We start from the raw sequence: 20,977 nt of genomic DNA on the forward strand, positions 1-20,977 counted from the left end.
TGGCTAGTTCAACTCTCCAGCATTTCCTTGACACAACCATCTTTCTTGAGTATGCAGAAGTACTTTATGCTTGCTTCCCATTTGTTTAAGTAGGATATTAAAAAAATATGTCTGAAAAGGTTTGAGATTGTGTGACAGAAACCAACACAATGTTGTAAACTTTTTAAAAGTTAATTAAAGAGAAAAGGCTTGAGGTTTAGTAAAATATATGTATGTATATATTTGCTTTATCAAAGTTACTCTGTAGTGAAATTGACCTTTTTTTTCATGCTATAGCTTGGCAGTGAAAATCCAAAACGATTACCAGTGGTTAATGCTGCTGCCCTGATTCATGCTAAAGCACCAGCAGTTTTATCCACCATCGCTTTTACATCATTAGTGCACACGTCAACACAAGAAAGAGAGTGATTAAAGAGGAAGGACAGTGAGACGTCAAGTATGGTGAAGACTCAGATCTCCTTTGGATTTAGCAACATTCTCAAGATCATTGATCTTAATGAGAGCTGAGTGGAGTGGTTTGAGGACCAGATTTGAATGGGTTGAGGAGTAACAGGAGGAAATGGAGACCGGAGTGTGGAAAACTTTTTTGAGAAAATTGTACTGGGAAAAATAGTGTGGGGCTTTTTCTTTTAGCGGTCATAGAGGAGAGAGAAGGGAGAATTCGTAGTATGTAGATTATGAGAAAACGGGGAGAGCATTGGCTGCCGTCAATAGCAGTGCTTTTTAAACTTTAATGTGCGTACTGTGAATCACCTGGGGATCTTGTTAAGATGCAAATTCTGATTCATTCGGTCTGGTGTGGTGCCTGATATTCTGCATTCCTAGTATGTTCTCAAATAATGCTGAAGCTGTTGGTCAGAAAAATCCCACACTGAGTGTCAAAGCTCTGATGCACTGGTGAAGAGATAGATTTATGGCAATGTGTTTCTTATTGTAAGGCACGAAAGATGAAGATTTTTAGGTTTGATGGGAAAAATCAGACAGATTTCTGTCTGATGACATCTATTTTCTTCCTGAAGTAAGAGATTGAAAAGAATGGTAACACTGAGAATGGATTTGGGGAAATGATTATGTTCATGTAGTGCTAGTGACTTCATAACAGATGCCCCTGCCTATACGCTAACAATATGCAGAGCTACAGTCATAAAATATTTTTATGGTATTTTTCCCCCCAGTTTTATTGAAATGTAATTGACTATAGTCTGAAAGACTGATTTGACTGTGTCATTTCCTTTTATAAAGTCTTTTGTGCTCTTTACCTAGTGAATACAATTTAGATGCCTTCAAAGACCTCTGCTGTATCTCACACATACATGCTATTACTTTATTTATTTATTTATTTTTCCATGCTATTACTTTAGTTTTCCATCGCTAAGCATAGTGCCTGGTGTACGATAGCTAATATCCAGATACTGAACACATTGAAGAAATCCTGAACAACACCTGAGTCTACCTACTGGAATTTGTCCTTTTTCTTTTAGAGGGAAAGCTGTAATTTTTAACTGTTATGCCAGGAGTTATTGTTAGTTAAGAAATACAAAGTCCAGAATGGGAGCAGGGGCAAGAATGGAATAAAAGATAAAGTGGGTCAAAAGATGTTATTTATTATCCTCAGGAAACAAAATTTATTAATCTGTTACATTTAAAATTTTTAGTTTTTTATTTTTATTTTTTTTTAATTTTTAGTTTTTTAAAAGTAAGTGTTCAATTTACACACTGTATTCAGTAAAAACATCACTATTATAGATAACTTTATTTTTAAAATGTTTATTTTCTCAAAATTGTACATCTTCTGAAATCTTGGCCCAAGTCCAAGTGATACAGTGTGGAAAAAGCATATGGTAGTAATAGTATAGAAGATATTACAGTTGTCTCAAGGGAAATTCTTTGTAACCTCATGAAACTTTTTTTGTTCTTGTTTTAAGTTACTTCTGCTTCCATTAGGAAAGGATTCTTTCGTCACTGCAGGTAGTATTTTGGAAACTTGCTTAAGTTGGATTCAAATGAAGATTCTAGTCTCATTTTTGTGGTTGACTGGTCTGACAGTAGTTCCGTGGAGACTGTGAGTGATCTTAAAGTTTCCTAATTTAGCCACCTTTGGGTCTGTAAGTTGGTCTAGTATAGTACTTGATTGGATTTAATATGTAAAAGTAATTTCTACCTATGATATAGGAGGTAAATATTTAGTGAGTTTAAAAGTTTTAATAACTCTTTAATTGTGATTAATCTAAGCTTCTGTGCCATAGATGTATTCTTTCAGTACTATTCAGGAAGGACTGTGATTATTGTATACATGCAATTTAATTTTCTCTTAACTTTTAAAAAATTACATATGGATTTTGACAAACACAGAGTCATATAACCACCACCACAATTGAAATTCAGAACAGTTCTATGGAAAATGAGAGATAAAAGTGGATTTACTTTTTGTGTTGTGGGAAGGTGTAGGGCAGGGGAAGGAGACCTGATGGAGACTGAGCTAGGATGAAGGCTTGTGTGTTGTGGGGGTGGAAACATGTTAGAGAGGGGTTGGGCATCAGGATGAAGAAGCAGATCATTAAGAGAACTGATGGGATCCTTTTGTTTGGTTTCTCTTTCCATAAGCAAGAAAGTTCTTACCTTTTCTTGATATCATTCATTCAGGAATAAAACTTGAGTATCTTCCCATATGCAGAGAACCCTGTTGGGTGCTGTGTGAAATACAGCTCTATTCCCAAGGAGCTTGCAGATTTTAAGGAGAGAATTATAGTGGACAGCAGAAAATGAAATATAAATTGTCAAACTAAATTAAGACCAAAAAAAAAAAAAAAAAAACCAAACCAGGAGTCCAGTTGTGGATAGTTAGAAAGTAAGCCTGAAACTCAGGAGGTGACGTTTAGGCTCACAGGAAGGATGACAAAGAAACAGCCATGGGCAGAATTGGGAGAAACACATTTTACGCAGAGGGAGCATCTCACACATTAGTATCTGTTTATTTTTATCTTTCTGTCGGTTCATCCCTGCTGACTTCATCCCCAGTTCAAATCTAATACCACAGGGTTCATTCTAGTTTTCTTTTTTCTATGTTTCCATCTCCAGGCTACAGTGAGAAATCTGGCTCCCATTGTCCTCAATATATTTATGTACTTATTTATTTGATTAGTTGCTCGTTACTTGGACATGCCCCTATACAAATGCTCTCTTTGTCTTGCTCATGCTCTTACATGTTATTCCAGACAGACTTCCTCTTTCCTCTAGAAATACCTTCCTCAACAGTGGTGTGAAACATCTCTTATGTGGATGTCCAAGTGGCTATTTCAGTAGTTTAAACAAGAGTTTGGAGTTAGTTTAGATTAGGTTTGTAAAAGATGGTGTGGAGAGAAGTGGACAGACTTAGGATATACTTTATAGAGAAAATGGTTGGGGTTTAACTAACAGATTGGATGTGTAGTGTGAGCAAAATGAAGGGGGAGAACGAAGGATGATTGTCAGGTTTCTGGCTTTCTGGATGGTTGTGACATTTGCAAAGCAGTGATTTGGGAGGAGGCATATTTGTTTTGAATATGTTTATTTTAATTTGCCTGTGATAATTCTAAATGGAGATAGTGATAGTGATTTAGTTGCTCTGGGGTAGAGATAATATTTTGGGAGTTTTCACGGTATGTAGATGAGATTTTATACATACCGTGTATGTATATGAGTGTATAAACAAAGGAAATAGATGAGATCAACTAGAGAAGAGAAGGGAGTTTAGAACTGAGGCTAGAATGGAAAATCAAGGGATCACTAAGCCAAGAGAAAGTTGAAGACAAGGTGTGAAATAACTCATTGAATTTTCTTGATTATGTAAATTTTTTTCTTCGTATCTGTTAACATGGGTTCACACAAAGGGAAAATTGTGTTTGTGGTTTTTGCCCAGGAAAAAGGAAAGAAACATGAAGGTCTTGTTCATAAGAACATAGTCAAGTGCTTATTGAATTACCATGAAGCTCAGGTTGAATTTAAAGACCTAGATGAAATACCTATCAACACAGGATTACTTTGGAAATGATAGAAAGAAATTGATACTAACTAACAAGTAAAAAGATGGTTTTAAGGCCTTATCATGATGACTGTCTTAAAGCATGCTATCAAGCAGAATGTTAAAAAAACAGCACTTGTTAATAATTTGTATTAGTTGTAGTATGAACTTTCAAGTAATATAACTATAGTTCTTTCAACTATTTTGTACTTTTCAGAATTCATTAATTACTCTTGGCATGTTTTCTCTACTTTTTTTGCTCAATTTATAGTTAATTTGTATTGTTGAGGTTTTTGTAAATTGCTTTGGTTTCTGAATTGAAAAACTAGTGAATATGTCTAAAATACTTTCTCATGGTTGAAAAAGTAACTCAGGAGCTAGGAAAACAAAATTTTTTTTTTCTTGTCCAACAGCCAAAAGTTTACAACAGATATTTTGTACCACACCTTTAAAAAGTTCCCAAAGCAGGTTTTTATTTTATTTTATTTTTTCATTTATTTCTATCATTTGGAGGCTAATTACTTCACAATACTGCAGTGGTTCCTGTCACACATTGACATGAATCAGCCATGGATTTACATGTATTCCCATCCCGATCCCCCCTCCCACCTCCCTCTCCCAAAGCAGGTTTTTATTATACCTGACATAAAATAAGCTTTTACTTATGCAGAATACTTTTATTTTCTTTTTTAAATAAAATTAATCACAGTTAAAAGCTGAGAATCTGTGTTGAGAACTTTCTGGTTTTTTGTTTTTTAATTGTCCCTTTATACTTGTTAAAAGGGAACATAGCTTATTCCCCCAGTAAGATACCACATTTCCCCATGAAATATAGGTAGTTACACTAAACATTTCTCTTAAATTTTGTTTTTTGATGACTAGTTTTTTGTACTGTGTAAGATAGGTGAATAATTTTCTTATTCTTAATATAAAGCGTATGGTAGATCCATTCTTGCCATTTAATGTGACGACTATCAGCTTAAAAATTTTATTCTTTTTTCAAAAGCTACTGTTTTCTCGGGGGGGGGGGAGAAAACTTACTTTTTAATAAGACTGTGTTGTTTCTCAGTAGTATTAACACTTTTACAATCTTATCTCTTCAGTATATTAATACTACATATGCCAATTCAGAGAGCAGTAAAAATGCTTCGAGATTTCAATATGCTAGTCATTCTAATCTTCCCTGAGAACTACTGGACTGTCTTCCATAATCTAATCTTATCCTCCTCCTCAGACAAATTACAAGTAACTAAATTGGGAAAGGAATATGTCAAGGCTATATATTGTCACCCTGCTTATTTCACTTATATGCAGAGTGCATCATGTGAAATGCAGGGCTGGATATGAATCTCGGGCTGGAATCAAGATTGCTGGGAGGAATATCAACAACCTCAGATATACAGATGATACCACTTTAGTGACAGAAAGTGGAGAAAAACTAAAGAGCCTCTTGATGAAGCTGAAAGAGGAGAGTGAAAAAACTGGCTTAAAAGTAAAAATTCAAAAAACTAAGATCATGGCATCCAGTTCTGTCACTTCATGGCAAATAGATGGGGAAAATGTGGAAACAGATTTCATTTTCTTGGTCTCCAAAATCAGTGTGGATGGTGACTGCAGTTATGAAATGAAAAGACGCTTGCTCTTTGGAAGAAAAGCTATGACAGACCAAGACAGTGTATTAACAAGCAGAGGCATCACTTTGCCAACAAAAGTCCGTATAGTCAAAGCTATGGTTTTTCCAGTAGTCATGTATGGATGTGAGAGTTGGACTATTAAAGATGGTAACGACAACCCTATATGCAGGACAGCAAAAGAAACAAAGATGTAAAGAATAGACTTTTGGACTTTGGGAGAAGGTGAGGGTGGGATGATTTGAGAGAACAGCATTGAAACCTGTATATTACCATATGTGAAATAGATGACCAGTCCAAATTTGATGCATGAAATAGGGAACTCATGCACTGGGACAACCCAGAGGGATGAGATTGGGGGGAGGTGGGAGGGGGTTCGGGATGGGGGGACACATGTCACTCGTGGCTGATTCATGTTGATGTATGGCAGAAACCACCACAGTATTGTAAAGTTAATTGGCCTTCAATTAAAATAAATAAATTAAAAAAATAGAAGGCTGAGTGCTGAAGAAATGATGCTTTCGAACTGTGGTGCTGGAGAAGACTCTGAGGGTTCCTTGGACTGCAAGATCAAACCAGTCAATCCTAAAGGAAATCAACCCTGAATATTCATTGGAAGGACTGGTGCAGAAGTGCTGGTACTTTGGCCACCTGCTGCAAAGAGCTGACTCATTGGAAAAGATCCTGATTCTGGGAAAGATTGAGGGCAAGAGGAGAAGGGTGAGACAGAGGATGAGATGGTTGGATGGCATCAGCAACTCAGTGGACATGAGTTTGAGCAAGCTCAGTGAGAAAATGAAGGACAGGAGAGCCTGGCATGCTGCAGTTCATGGCGTCATAAAGAGTTGGACGTGACTTGGTGACTGAACAACAGCAACAAAACAATGTGACCTAGGTCGCCAATGATGCTGGCTAATAAAACCCACTTGGGTTTAATCACTGAATGCAAGAGGTCTGTATCTTTGATAATAATCCTGCTGCTGGACCCCTAAAGTGAACATCATCTAAGCAGAGTAGAAAGGGCAAAGTTACTTTGGCATCCATACAGATATTTTAAAAAAAACTACTAAAGTTATGTGCAGACTAAAAATTTGGACGAAAAACAATTCAACTGAAATGTTGAGAATACAGTAAGCTCTCTGTATCCACACCACTTAATTTATGAACTTGAATATCCTGAGATTTTGGTGTCTACAGGGGGCCCTGAAATCTTTCCTCTTTGAATATGGAGGAATGACTATAGTGCGTTTTGTGATATCTGTTGCTCATTTAAAGTTTAGTTTATGCAGGTAAGTTAAAGTGTTTGGTGGCATATAACTGTGATCTCTACTAAATGTAATTTATGTTTTTTTATCATTTAGGTGTTGAAAAATGTTGATTTAAAAATGTAAAATGTGTTTTTGATAAAGCTGTCTTATGCAGGTTTATATAGCAGACATTAGCTAAATATTCATAGGAGGGAAGGGGAGCTAATGTTAATTAGCTTAATATGGTGCCAAGGTACTGAGCTAAGTGTTGAATGTGTATACTTTCATCAAATCTTCATAATATTCATATAAAGTAGATACTGTCTAGATGTTTCCTTTGGTTTACAAATGAGGAAACAGGACCAGAAAGGTTAGACAGCTGTTGTTCTGTGTCTTACCCTGGTCTGTTAAATCTCAAATCAGCATTTGTTCCCATGAAACATGAATTGAACAATTCCCATGAAACATGAATTGAACAACGTTCCTGTTATTCAGGAACTCTTACTGTAAATAAGGAAATAAAATGATACATTAAACTGTGGGTACTGTTTTTGTGAGGCTTTAGGAACATGAAAGTACCATTTAACTATTTGGAGAGGTTAGGGAAGGTTTTACAGTGTTGATGTTGGAGCTTGAGTATTGAATGGGAATGGTTTTTGAACATAATTTCAAGTTAATGCTGCTACTTTAAACTGTTTACAACTTGATATTTTCAGCAATGATGAAATTAGCATGTGAGTGTTATTATGGAAACAAAAGCAGTATGAGAAATATTACCTAATATACATGTGGAAAGGAGTACTGAACATAATGTATTATGTGATAGTTTTTCTTATGTTATATTGGTGACTTTTGGATGTTAAGAATTTAGTAATCCTGAGTGTAATATGATTTCTTTCACTACAGATGTCCTCCTCGCACTTTCTTACCAGCCCTCTGCAAAATTTTTCTTGATGAAAGTGCTCCAGACAATGTGTTAGAGGTAACAGCCCGTGCCATAACATACTACCTGGACGTATCTGCAGAATGCACCCGAAGGATTGTTGGGGTAGATGGAGCTATAAAAGCACTTTGCAATCGTTTGGTTGTGGTTGAACTTAACAACAGAACAAGCAGAGACTTAGCCGAACAGTGTGTAAAGGTAAGTCTTAATTATTTATTCGTACATTTGAAGATTTCTCAGAGAGTGAAAAGTACATTTTGCAAAAAAGCTTTTATTGAGAGTGGTTGAAAACAGTGGAAGTCATAGTCCTTGTGGTACAAAAAGAGATCCCATATGCCTTGGGAAAAGAAATCTGTAAAGAAAAATTGTAGGTCACTGGTGGTGCTTTTCTGTGTTTGGTTTCTGGTAGCCACTAACCTATTGATACAGGTTATTTCTCATGTTATCCAAAATGACTTTATATGCATGTGTTAACGACAACCGTGATAACTAACACTAATCTGCTAGGCATCATTCTAAACACTTTGCCTGTATTAACTCATTTAACTTCATGACAACTCTGTATGAGGTAGGTGCTGCTAATATCATCACTTTTATTTTGTAAGTTAAAAAAATACAAGCATAGTGAGATTAAGTAACTTGCTTGGGGTGAGACAGGTAGGTAGTGACAGAGAGCCACAATTCAGTGATGAGTAATTTGAAGATTAGGAAGTCTGATTCTAGGGCCTGTGAATTTAATTATTTTGCTATACTCCTGTTAGACTTAGCTGTTTCATTTTATTCCTGATGGGGCTAATTATTAACTGTATGTAACTCTAAAAGCATCAGTACTGGTAAGTAGTTTATTGGAGCTGCTTGGTGAACATATTTAGACTTTATGTGATTCTCTTTTTTTTTTATTCCTAAATATTTTCATTCTTTTTATGATTCTTGCTGCTCTAGTTCAGCAATTTTAAAACTTTTTGTCTTAGGATCCCTTTATAAGTCTTAAATTATTAAGGACCCACTAAGAGCTTTTGTTTATGTAGGTTCTGCTTGTTTCTATTTACCGTATTAGATATTAAAACAGACTTTAGAAACATTCATTTATTATAAAATAACAAGCTCATTATATGTTTACATTACATTTTAAATGAAAGTATACCCCGAAGAAAGAGAAATTTAGTGAGAAAAGTAGCATTGTTAAGCATTTTTGTGAGTCTTGTTTGAAATGTGTGACTTATTAGAAGACAGCCAAATCCTAATATCTGCTTCTGCATTCAGCCTGTTGCTCTATCACATTTCATATAACTTTCAGAAAACTCTACCTTATGCTCCTAAAGAAATGAAAAAGACAATTACGGTTATAGTTTTATTATGAAAAGAAAAAAATCAGGGGCCCCTGAAAATGTCTTCCCCATGCTTTGAGAGTTGTTTTTATAGTGTTAATATCTTGACTTTCTTCTCTGTGTTTATAGATGTATTTCTGTCTGTGTCTGGCCTCAGAGGAAGAGGTATCCGTTTTTAGAGAGTTTTTCCCCCTCTTGCTCACATCACTTCAGTTTTCTTCCAGAACTAGGACTTTACTCCATTGCATATATTCACTGAGCTATATTTTCAAACTTTTTCTTATCTGTTAATACCCTGCTGTCCCTTTCTCTCTTTCTTTTGCAGATTATTAATTCATTCTTCAATTCTAAAGTGGTAGTATTTCCTAAGGTTCTGTTTTTTACCTTCTTAAAGCTATATATTTAAGCTTTAAGATGAGATGTGTCTATTTGCCTAGACAGTCTCATCTGTGAGCATCAGTACCATTCATATATAAATATATGCCCTTTACATCTTTATCTCTAGAAGCGACTTCTCTCTCAGGTTCTAGACTCCATATTCAAAGGCCTGTTGGACATATTCACCTGGTTGCCTGAATTCATTGTCTTTCGTTACAGATAAACTCCTCTCCTGATAAGTGGCATCAACTTGTATTCGGTCACTTTAGACAGAAACCTGTACTTTATCTTTTATTTCCTTTTCTCCATTCCACACATGTAATTAATGATCAAGTGCTTTTCTAGTTTATTTTCTTCTATTTGTTCCTGCTGTTACTGCTTTGGTTAAGCCCTCATCCTTTCAGGAATATTAATGCTTGAGTTTTTGCATTTGCCTCTACACTCTTCCTTTTTCCCCCAGTTATTAACTGGAAATCCAATCATATTTCGCTGCTTAAAACATTTTTCTTGCTTATAGAATAAAGTCTGAATTTCTGGTATGCTGTAAGAACTATGGACCCTAGTTCTAGTTCTACCTGAACATATTAAATAGCATATAATTTAAAAAATGTGATTTTTGTTTATTTGTGTTTAAATATTTATTTATTTGGCTGCTCTGGGTCTTTTAGGTGTGGGACCCTTACTTGCAGCCTGCAAAACACTGTGGTTGCAGCATGTGGTATCTAGTTCTCTGACCAGGGAACTTGGTGCCCCCTGCATTGGGAGTGTGAAGTTTTAGCCAGTGGATCACAGAGAAGTTCCAAAAAGTGATTTTTAAAAAAATTATTAAAAAAAATTTTTTACAGTGAAGCAAGTAAGGTGTTTATTAGGAGGAAGAAGAGTACAGTACTTGTGGATAGACACGTGGGTGGGCTCAGAGAAACTTGCCCAAAAAGTGATTTTTAATGTCTTAATATTCATAGAGTGTGTGTGAAGATAATGAATAATGTAATAGTCGGCATTTATTGATTTCTTTTTTTAATGTCTAGCACGTTTATAGACTTTTGCTAAATTACTTGTAGTTCTTAGCTTGCCATGCAGGTTTTACCACCTAAACCTATGCTGTCTAATATGGTAGCTATATGTGACTGTTGAACACTTCAGATTTGGCTACCCCAAATTAAGGTGAGTTAAGTATAAAATATACATGGGTTTTTGAAGACTAAATGCACAAAAGATACCAATAGTTTTTATATTGATTACATGTTGAAATAATGACACCTTGGACATACTGTGCTAAATAGAATATATTAAAATAAATTTATTCTGTTTTGCTTCACTTTTTTTTTTTTAATGAAAGGTTAAGCGTGTACAACAGACTCCAAGACTTCATTCTAGCTATTGGTAGCAGCATTGTATGGTGGGGAATCCAGATGTTTAAATAAGATGTTTAAATAAAGATCACCATTGCCTCAGGCACAAGGGACAGCTTTTTGCCCAATTTCTTAATTCCACCTGTGGCCAGGGGGCTCTTTTCACAGCCTTTGCTTTTAGCTCCTTGAGTTTCTTCTATTTTAATTTCTGTTTCAACTTGAATGCCTTATCTTCCCTGTCCATCTTGGTCACCTTCTTGGGCTATTTCAGGGACTACTTCTTGCCATCTTCACAGCCAGATATGCCTCCTGCCCCTCACACCCACCCTTTCTCAGACCCTGCCCTTACTTTCTAAAATGTGACTACTAATACATTTGGAGGGTGTATCATGTCCTCTGTAATTCTTGAAAATGAACATTGGACTTACTGTCTTTTCTGTTAATTTTATTTTACCACAGGTTTTAGAATTAATCTGCACTCGTGAGTCAGGAGCAGTCTTCGAGGCTGGTGGTCTGAATTGTGTGCTCACCTTCATTCGTGACAGTGGACACCTGGTTCACAAAGACACCCTGCACTCTGCCATGGCTGTGGTGTCGAGACTCTGTGGCAAAATGGAACCTCAGGACTCTTCTTTAGAAATTTGTGTAGAATCTCTGTCTAGTTTATTAAAACACGAAGATCATCAGGTGATTAAATAGCTTCTGTGTACTTTATTTTCAAAAAGCGATTTTATAGTGTCCACTGCTTATAACTATGGTATAAAGTTGACCCTTGAACAACCCAGGGGTTAGAAGTGCTGATCCTCTGCACAGTTGGAAATGTGCTTGTAACTTTATAGTCTGCCATCCCTATCTGGGGTTCCAAAGCTATGGATTCAGCCAACTATAGATTGTGTAGTTCTGTAGTATGAACTTAGTGGGGAAAAATATCCACATATAAGTGGGCCCGTGCAGTTCAAACTCATGTTGTTTAAGGGTCAACCTTAGTGTAATTGGAACTTTTTGTTTGATGAGGTAAAGATAATTTCCCTTTCCCTCATCTTCTATCTCATTTATATTTCTATATGCTAATCTTTTTGTTTGTTTGTTTTGGCAGTGAGACATTTTAAATTATAAAAGTGGCATGGGTTTATTCTTAAGATTTAAACATTTTAGAAATATATTATTTCTAAAGCTACACTTAATACCCAGTGAAATTTGTTGGCTCAGCACAATTTTGCTCACTTAGAAGGGTAGTTTTCATTCAAGTAAAACAGCAGTTTTAAAAATTTTAAATGTATAAATTTTTGTTAAATTATCGTCTTTAGAAAATAAAACTTGACTTTTAGTGCCTTTTTACCATTTCGATGTTAATTATTTTCCATTGCTATTCATCAGTTATCTTGGCCTAGTTATGTGTAATAATAGTAAAGATTTATTGAGCTTTTTACTGTTAGTCTAGTTTCTTAACATGTATCATCTCTTTTGAGCTCATACAATGAGTTATAGGTACTATTACTATTCCCATTTTGCAGGTAAGAGAATTGAGGAACAGTTAAGTAATATCCTCAGGTTATAGAGTTACCAGAATGAGGAGCCAAGATTCAAATCGAGACTGGTGGTGTCCTTTGCTGCAGTTGCTTTTCTTAATAGTTCACTGTTGAAGTAAATAGTACTAGTCCTTTTTAAGTGAATTTTATTCACATTTGTATTCTGTACATCATCAGGTTTCAGATGGAGCTCTGCGATGTTTTGCGTCACTAGCTGACCGATTTACCCGTCGTGGTGTTGACCCAGCTCCATTAGCCAAGCATGGATTAACTGAAGAGCTGTTATCTAGAATGGCTGCTGCTGGTGGTACTATATCAGGGCCATCATCAGCTTGCAAACCCAGTCGCAGCACGGCAGGAGCACCTTCCACAGCTGCAGATTCCAAACTGAGTAACCAGGTGTCAACAATTGTAAGTCTGCTCTCAACACTTTGCAGAGGCTCTCCAGTAGTAACGCACGTAAGAGTGGTTTTGAATCTTATTTAATCTTTTCAAAGAAGTGTCTTTGTATAATGAGAATAGATTAAAACTTTTTTCTCTCCCATTCTCTTTTTAGGATCTCCTGAGGTCAGAGCTTCCAGATTCAATTGAAAGTGCATTGCAGGGTGATGAAAGATGTGTGCTTGATACCATGCGTTTGGTTGACCTTCTCTTGGTGCTATTATTTGAAGGACGAAAGGCTTTGCCAAAATCTAGTGCTGGATCCACCGGCAGAATCCCAGGACTTCGGAGATTGGATAGTTCTGGGGAGCGCTCACATCGGCAGCTTATTGACTGTATTCGAAGTAAAGATACCGATGCCCTTATAGATGCAATCGACACAGGAGGTTTGAAAATATTCTTTAAAATATAAAAAGAAAACTGAGATAAGGAATTATTTTTAATTTCTAGGCTTTTTTTTTTTTTTTAAATTTTTAAAAACTTATCGGTTGTGTCAGAAAACAGAATGGCCAACGCCTTCCATATCTCCTCTCCCTATGTATATAAATTATCAGTCTGGTGCATGGTAAGATCTGAATAAATGCTTTTTGAATGAGTAAATGAAATTAACCTGTTTTATTGCCAGAAGGAAGTCATACCAATTCTAAGGTTAAGTGCAGATTGAACTGAGGGCTGTTGTTTTCTTAGGATTAATGGAAACTGACCCAAGTGAATTTTCATGATATATAGTACATTTTTTTAGATTGCTTCATGAGCTGATCAGCAAATATAAGCTGGTGAAGGATACTAATGGGGGACTTCCTTGACAGTCTGGTGGTTAATACTCTGCTCCCGTTGCAGGGGGCACTGATTTGGTCCCTGGGGTAGGGAACTAAGATCCTGAATGCATCACAGCATGAAAGTGAAGAGTGAAAGTATTCATCACTCAATCATGTCTGACTCTTTTGTGACCCCATGGACTGTAGCATCTATCCATGGAATTCTCCAGGCAAGAATGCTGGAGTGGATTGCCATTCCCTTCTCCAGGGGATCTTGCTGACCCAGGGATCGAACCTGGGTCTCCCACATTGCAGGCAGATTCTTTACCATCTGAGCCATCAGCACGGGGAAAATAAGTAAATAGAGAGATGTTATAATAAAAAGAAAAGATCTTCTGGGTCATCAGACTTTTGTTTTGAGTATAGATGTGGTTTAGCTTCTTTTCCTCAGTTACAGCATGAGGCAACTGGTACTCTCTAGTTTTATTGATTATTTAGTTCTTTTATTTCTTATGTTTATTTTTAAGGCTTATAGCCTTGTGAATCCCCAGTAATTTAAAAATTTTGGAATACTTTTTCTTAGCAGAATTTATGTTTGCTGATTATTTACTACTATATAATTGACCTAAATGTTTAAAATTGGCTATTTAGTGATTATTAATAACAGTTAATAATACTCTTTAAATGGTTCCCACTTTAGAAAAGTTCGTTATTATTTTGTTGCCTTTAAAAAAGATTTATTTTTTTCCTTTAAACTTTCAGCCTTTGAAGTAAATTTTATGGATGATGTAGGTCAAACTCTATTAAACTGGGCTTCTGCATTTGGAACTCAGGAAATGGTAAGCTAATAAATAATAAAAGTTAATGTTTTAAATCAAAGAGAAATGTTAATAAGGCAACTTTATGATTCTCCATTATTTTACAGGTAGAATTTCTTTGTGAAAGAGGTGCTGATGTTAATAGAGGTCAAAGGTCATCATCATTACATTATGCTGCATGTTTTGGAAGACCTCAAGTAGCAAAGGTAAAATCCAGGGTTTTTAATTATTATTTTAATATTTACATTGTTCTAAAATTAGAATAATATAAAAACTTTTATTTGGAGAAGCCATACTTACATACTCTCTTCATTCCCTCCATTTTCCCTGGCCCTCTATAGGTAAGCATTTTTTATTTTAATCTTTTCATTGTTTTTTTAATACAGGTACAAGCAAAAATATTTAAAAAATTTTTTTTAAATAGAAAATGTAACATATTTATTGATCTATACTTTGCTTTTTTCCTTTTAAAATATAAATTGTTAGTATTTAATTATTGTTTAATGATACACTAGCTTCCCTGGTGGTTCAGATGGTGAAGAATCCTCCTGAAGGGCTCAGATGGTAAAGACTGAACCCAGGTTCGATCCCTGGGTTGGGAAGATCCTTGGAAAAGGGAATGGCTTCCCACTCCAGTATTTTTCCTGGAGAATCCTATGGACAAGGAGTCTGGTGAGCTACCATACATGGGGTCGCAAAGAGTCAGACACAGCTAAGTGACTAAGTGCATATGCAATACACATTGAGACCTCTCCCTGTTAGTATATAGAGATCTTTTTTTACATCTGTATACTTAACCTGTACAAATGTATTCAGCCAGTCAGCTATTGCTGAAAACTTGTTTTTCCCCCCAATTTCTTTCTCCTGGTAATGAATAGCTTTATACATATTTCTGTTATTTCTGTTTATCAATCTAGCAGATACTCTGTTTGCAGAAGAATCGTAAGAGCTGTGATTCTTACATTAGCAAAGGACTTTTGTCGTTCAGTTACTCAGTTGTGTTTGACTCTGCGACCCCATGGACTGCAACACACCAGGCTTCCCTGTTCTTCGCCATCTCCCGGAGTTTGCTCAAATCTGTTTTTTACATTTGTTCCTTTGTTTTATTTTTTAGATTCTTTATATAAGTGACATCATACAGTATTTATTTTTCTATGTCCAACTTATTTCACTTAGCACAATACCCTCAAAGGTCCATGCATGTTATCACAAATGGTAAGATTTCATTCTCTTTTATGACTGAGTAATATTTCATTGTATATGTATATACACCATGGATCTCAGTTCCTGAACCAGGTATCAAACCTGTGCCACCTGCAATGGAAGTGCAGAATCTTAACCATTGGACCACCAGGGAAGTCCCTTCTAGCATTATCATTGTGATTAGAAAAAAATACATGAGAAGCACTTAGTATAGTAGTTGGCACATTGTATGTAGACACTTAAATGGTAGTTGCCATTATTGTTATGTTTATGTTGTTAAGAAATGTTAATAACTTAGCCTTCTAGGTGATCTCTTCACACTCAACTTCTGTCAGTTTGAATTGGTTAATTTTTAGAGATAATGATATTTCTAAGGGTAGTAAAAAATTTTATTGAACATTTTTTTTTTTAACCCATGCTGTTTTTCAGTTATAGGTATCTGAGAGGGAGAAAGAACCAAATGAATTGTACCTAATCTTAACCTATTTTGGTTATGTATTAGCCCATAATGAACTATAGCTGCCATTATTAATAATGATATAATAGGTACTCATTAAGCACTTATTCTTTACCAGCCAGGTTCTTAAGCATTTAACATGTTTTATCATTCTTCTGGAGAAGGAAATGGCAGCCCATTCCAGTACTCTTGCCTGGAAAATTCTCTTGTTGCGTGAGCCTGGTAGGCTACAGTCCATGGGGTCACAAAGAGTTGGACTCAACTGAACAACTTCACTTTCTTTCTTTCTGTAGTTGCTTTTGGAGAAGGAAGTGGCAATCCACTCCAGTGTTCTTGCCTGGAGAATCCCATGGACAGTGGGGCCTGGTGGGCTCCAGTCTGTGGGGTTGCAGAGTTGGACACGACTAAGCAGCTAGCACACACATCATTCTTCACAGGTTCTTCTGTTTTTTAATTGATTCCAAGATACTACCTCCCACCATACACATTTCAACATCTTTTAAATTGGAAAGTCTTAGAATTGGTGTTGGCCAGATAGAAGTTAACAAGCATAGTTATTATTACCTGTCCATGCAACAAAAATTGTGGAATGGATTTTAGTAACTTGGGTGAAAAATCCTATCTGCTAGGACACTCTTAGAAACTCTGTGTCACTAAACTCTTTATGGCACAGATGACAGCATTCTCTGGTGTACAGACTGAATAACAGTACCTCTGTTAAAGTAAAGAAATTGAGAGGAGAGGCTTGATGGGGAACGTGACAGGTTCAGATGTGAACATACTTAATTTGAGATGTTAATAAATAACCAACTGAAATTAATCTATACTTTTTTCAAGATATAAACAAACAACTTTAGAGTGTTGTGTGCAAAGGCAGAGATTTGAATTGATAACCTGCTTGATTAAGTAATTCTGTAAGTCTGCATTCTGAAGTATGTGGATGCAATTGAAGGTCGCAGAACTACATTGAAGAAATAAGGTGTTGATCTTTAAATCCACGTTAAATGCTTTTCCTTTCTAGACTCTCTTACGGCATGGTGCAAATCCAGATCTGAGAGATGAAGATGGAAAAACTCCATTAGATAAAGCTCGGGAAAGGGGCCATAGTGAAGTAGTAGCTATTCTTCAGTCTCCAGGTGAGTAGTAGTATCTTTCCTTTTATGCCATCTGCTATTACTTTTCAGCTTCACTACCATAAAAATAGCTTTTTATAGACAAATGAACTCCCTTATATAAAGAAATAATTTTCTTGAAGTAAAGTGATTTTATACACACGCTCTTATATTTGACAAATCTATACCAGTGTACTGTTCTGTGTTCTTTGAGACTGCGGCTGCACGATTCCAAAAAGACCAAATCACAAGTTTAAGGGTGTGGGAATGTCATAAAGAATAGTTGGTTATTGTGTAGACAAAATACTTTGACCAAACGTTTAAATTTTCACAAAGTAGATGAATGCAGAGTCTGTGAAATATTTTTGGAATTTTTCATAGTGTCGCAAAGAGTCGGACATGACTGAGCGACTGAACTGAGAGTATCCAAAATTATCTCCTTAAATTGTGATTCAACCCATTGGAGGTACTAATGTTCTTTAGTATTTTTATGAACCTCTTTGATAGATACAGTGTGCTAATTTGATTATTGTTAATTAGGATAGCTATCATTGAGTACATTTTAATATTTTTTCCCTGAAAAATTTTCCCCAAAGTGCATTTTATTGAACAATATTTGTCTATAGGTGATTGGATGTGTCCAGTTAATAAAGGAGATGATAAGAAAAAGAAAGATACAAACAAAGATGAAGAAGAATGTAATGAGCCGAAAGGAGATCCAGAAATGGCACCTATTTACTTGAAAAGGTTACTGCCAGTATTTGCACAAACATTTCAACAGACTATGCTGCCTTCAATAAGGTAGTTATTCATACTGTTTGTGTTTACTATTTATGTAGTTTTATCTATCTCCCTTTTCCAGAAGAATGTGACATTATTTTAATATTGAAAATGTATGGTAAGAATAAAAATTAGATTGGAGAATTAAATCTTTCCTTCTGATGATCTGACTTAAGAGAAGTAGTTTAGAAAATCAAGAAAACTAACCTAACACAGTTTTTGTAACTCTCTGAATATCAACTCTAGAGAAAATTTTTAAGTACAGATAGCATTTATTGAGCTTTACAGAGGCCATTTTGATAGAGTCAGTGTAAACGGGCCACTAGAGAAGTTACCCAAAGAATTAGGACTTGGCCCTCTTTACACTTGCAAGCTAGTAAGGAAGACATGAGTAATAATACAGAGTGGTAAGTGGTAGATTATATTCCCTGGGGACATAAATGGTTTAACAACTAATTGGCTGGGCAACTTGGAGATTTTATGCAGAAATGAGATTTAAGTTGGGGTTTAAAGGATATTTGGAAGTTTTCTAGGGAGATAGATTTAGAAGGGTCGGTGAACAAGAATATGTACACAGGCATGAAGTTTTGGGTCATTTCATCCTGATGTGGGTCCTGGTGGCTCTCCCACTACGGTGTGTCCACAGTCTGCCACGTTTGTCCATCTGTTGCTAATACTCCTGTCCAAGGTACCATAGTCTGTAGTTTGGCTGCTATAGTTGCCTCTTACCTAGTCTTTCTCCTCTTTTTCTCTCTTGTCCCGCTACAGTCTGTTCCTACATATTAGACTGAATTCATTTTTAAATCATGTCACATGACCTTTTTAAACCCTCCAGTAGCTTCTTCTTGTTTTAGTCACTAAGCCATGTCTGACTCTTTGCAACCCCATGGACTGTAGCCTGCCAGGCTCCTCTGTCCGTGGGATTCTCCAGGCAAAAACACTGGAGTGGGTTGACATTTCCTTCTCCAGGGATCTTCCCAACCTAGGGATTGAACTTGCATCTCCTGCTTGGCAGGCGGATTCTTTTCCGCTGAGCCACCTGGAAAGCCAAGTAGTTTTTAGTTGGCCTTAAATAAAACCTCACTCCTTAACAGTCAGGCTTGGAAGGTGTCTTGTTTAAGTCCCAATCAGCTCTCTGACCTCATTTAGTACTATCTAAACCCTAGTCTGTTGCACTTAAACTATGCTAACCTTCTTTCTGTTTTTGAAACTTTCTATGTACATTCTTCCTTTGAGGCTTTTGCACTTACCTTTCTTTGTTGGAGACTTTTCAGTCTCCAGAGCTTTCGAATGGTGAGTTGCTTCATTCAGGTCTCAGTTCAGATGCTTATGTCCAGTGACAGCTATCCACCCAATTTAAATTTACCCCAAAGATATCATAATATTGTCTTCACAGAGTTTACACTGTCTGAAATCTTGATCTTTGAGCTTTTTTGTTTTATTCTCTGTCTCCACTCTAAAGCTGTGTTTAAGTGCTACAAGGCAGTATTTGTCTTTCTCTGGCTTATTCGCTTAGCACAGTGCTCTTGAGGTCCATTCATGTTGTCACTTAATAGATTTTTTAAAAAATCAGTTTGCCAAGTCTGGATTCCATACTGATGCACATTCAGTATGTATGAAAATGTATAGACTCCTGGATCAAAGAATCCCTCTACTGAAGAAATAAAACTGCTCCCCCCCAAAACACTATTTATTTTATTGATTGAAAAGTCTGTAAGCTAATGCTCACAATTTATTTAATAGTGTTAAACAGGAAAATTTTATGTTATGTATATTATCCATGGTGAATTGGTTAAGAGATGAGTTTGAGTTGAGGCTCTAATTTATTAGCTCTCTGACCTTAGTAGACTTACCTTTCTTTATGTCTTTTTTTTTTAATCTGTAAAACTGAGCTATTAAAACTACTTCATAGGATTTGTTAGATAGATTAAATGACATGCAAAGTTTTTAAAGTACATACAAGTGTTAATGGCTCATAATGATTCAGCATGATAGTAGCCAGATAGGTAAACAACATGTGAACATTCCTATGTTATTTTAATTGAGATAAGTCAAAACATAAAACTATTGTATGTAAATACTGATTCTACATCCATATATACATAGCTGTTAACAGACACTAGAGGGAACTGATCCAGTTAGGCCACTTTGTCCTCCTTTTGCCTACTGTATTCTGTTATGTACTTGAATTTGTAATAAAGGATACTTTAAATTTAAGGAATGCATAGTGTTACGAAATGCACCTAGGGAGAGTTGTGAAATACATGAAGGCCACATTCTGAGGGAATACAGCTGCACCAGATGCCTCTCTTAGATCCTGGTAGTGATTTTTGCCTCTCCATCCTTTCTGTGGAGAAGACACTTCAAAGGCAGTGATATTTACAGCTTGGTGCCCAGACTATTGCTAGATGCTCAGAAAACATGTGTTAAATGAATTACTAACTTTTATGTAATAGACCAGTGTATTACCACTTTGATGTCTGTGGTTATGTGTGTCTTCTATTTTAAAAGAACAAATTGCTTATTATAAAGTTGAGGTTAGTTTATATGACATTATTGAGTATCTCCTATGCTCTGAGCAAGCAGTAGATAAATAGAAGGGAAAGGAGGCATGCAAGTTGTTAACAATGGGAATATTTGAGGGCATGGGATTATTAGGATCTCATTTAGAGAATATAGTTATAATGAACATTCTTAAGTTTGACAAAGCACAAAAATGCTTAATTAAAAATTTTATTTCAATATAAACCATCAGATGTTTTAAGAGTTTTGTATTTGGAGTTATAGACACCATTTATCAGTAATTGTGCTATTTTTGATTTTCTAAAATTATCATGGAATGTTAGCAATAATGCTGGTTAAATATGACATACATAGCACATGTAAGTAAATTACAAAAATGATTTGTTTTAATGAGCTCAATGAATAATAAAAAATGAAATTACCTCGAAAATGAATGTGTACCTACTTTTAGTATTGTCTTAGTTTGTTTTTGTATTT

General features: G+C 35.7%; 1 protein-coding gene across 5 annotated transcripts in view; it reads left to right on the plus strand.

Moving 5' to 3' along the window:
* The window catches only part of HECTD1 (HECT domain E3 ubiquitin protein ligase 1), a 73,389-nt gene that overhangs the window by 6,837 nt on the left and 45,575 nt on the right, over positions 1-20,977 (plus strand). For all 5 annotated transcript variants that reach the window (XM_020876784.2, XM_020876788.2, XM_020876786.2 and 2 more), the window contains exons 3-10: positions 7,785-8,019; positions 11,339-11,566; positions 12,586-12,867; positions 12,965-13,235; positions 14,370-14,446; positions 14,533-14,631; positions 17,107-17,221; positions 17,824-17,998. In XM_020876784.2, coding sequence (XP_020732443.1) covers positions 7,785-8,019; positions 11,339-11,566; positions 12,586-12,867; positions 12,965-13,235; positions 14,370-14,446; positions 14,533-14,631; positions 17,107-17,221; positions 17,824-17,998 — 1,482 coding nt within the window. The remainder of the gene's footprint in view (positions 1-7,784; positions 8,020-11,338; positions 11,567-12,585; positions 12,868-12,964; positions 13,236-14,369; positions 14,447-14,532; positions 14,632-17,106; positions 17,222-17,823; positions 17,999-20,977) is intronic.

This window comes from Odocoileus virginianus, chromosome 16, assembly GCF_023699985.2.
Source record: "Odocoileus virginianus isolate 20LAN1187 ecotype Illinois chromosome 16, Ovbor_1.2, whole genome shotgun sequence".
NCBI lineage: Eukaryota > Metazoa > Chordata > Mammalia > Artiodactyla > Cervidae > Odocoileus > Odocoileus virginianus.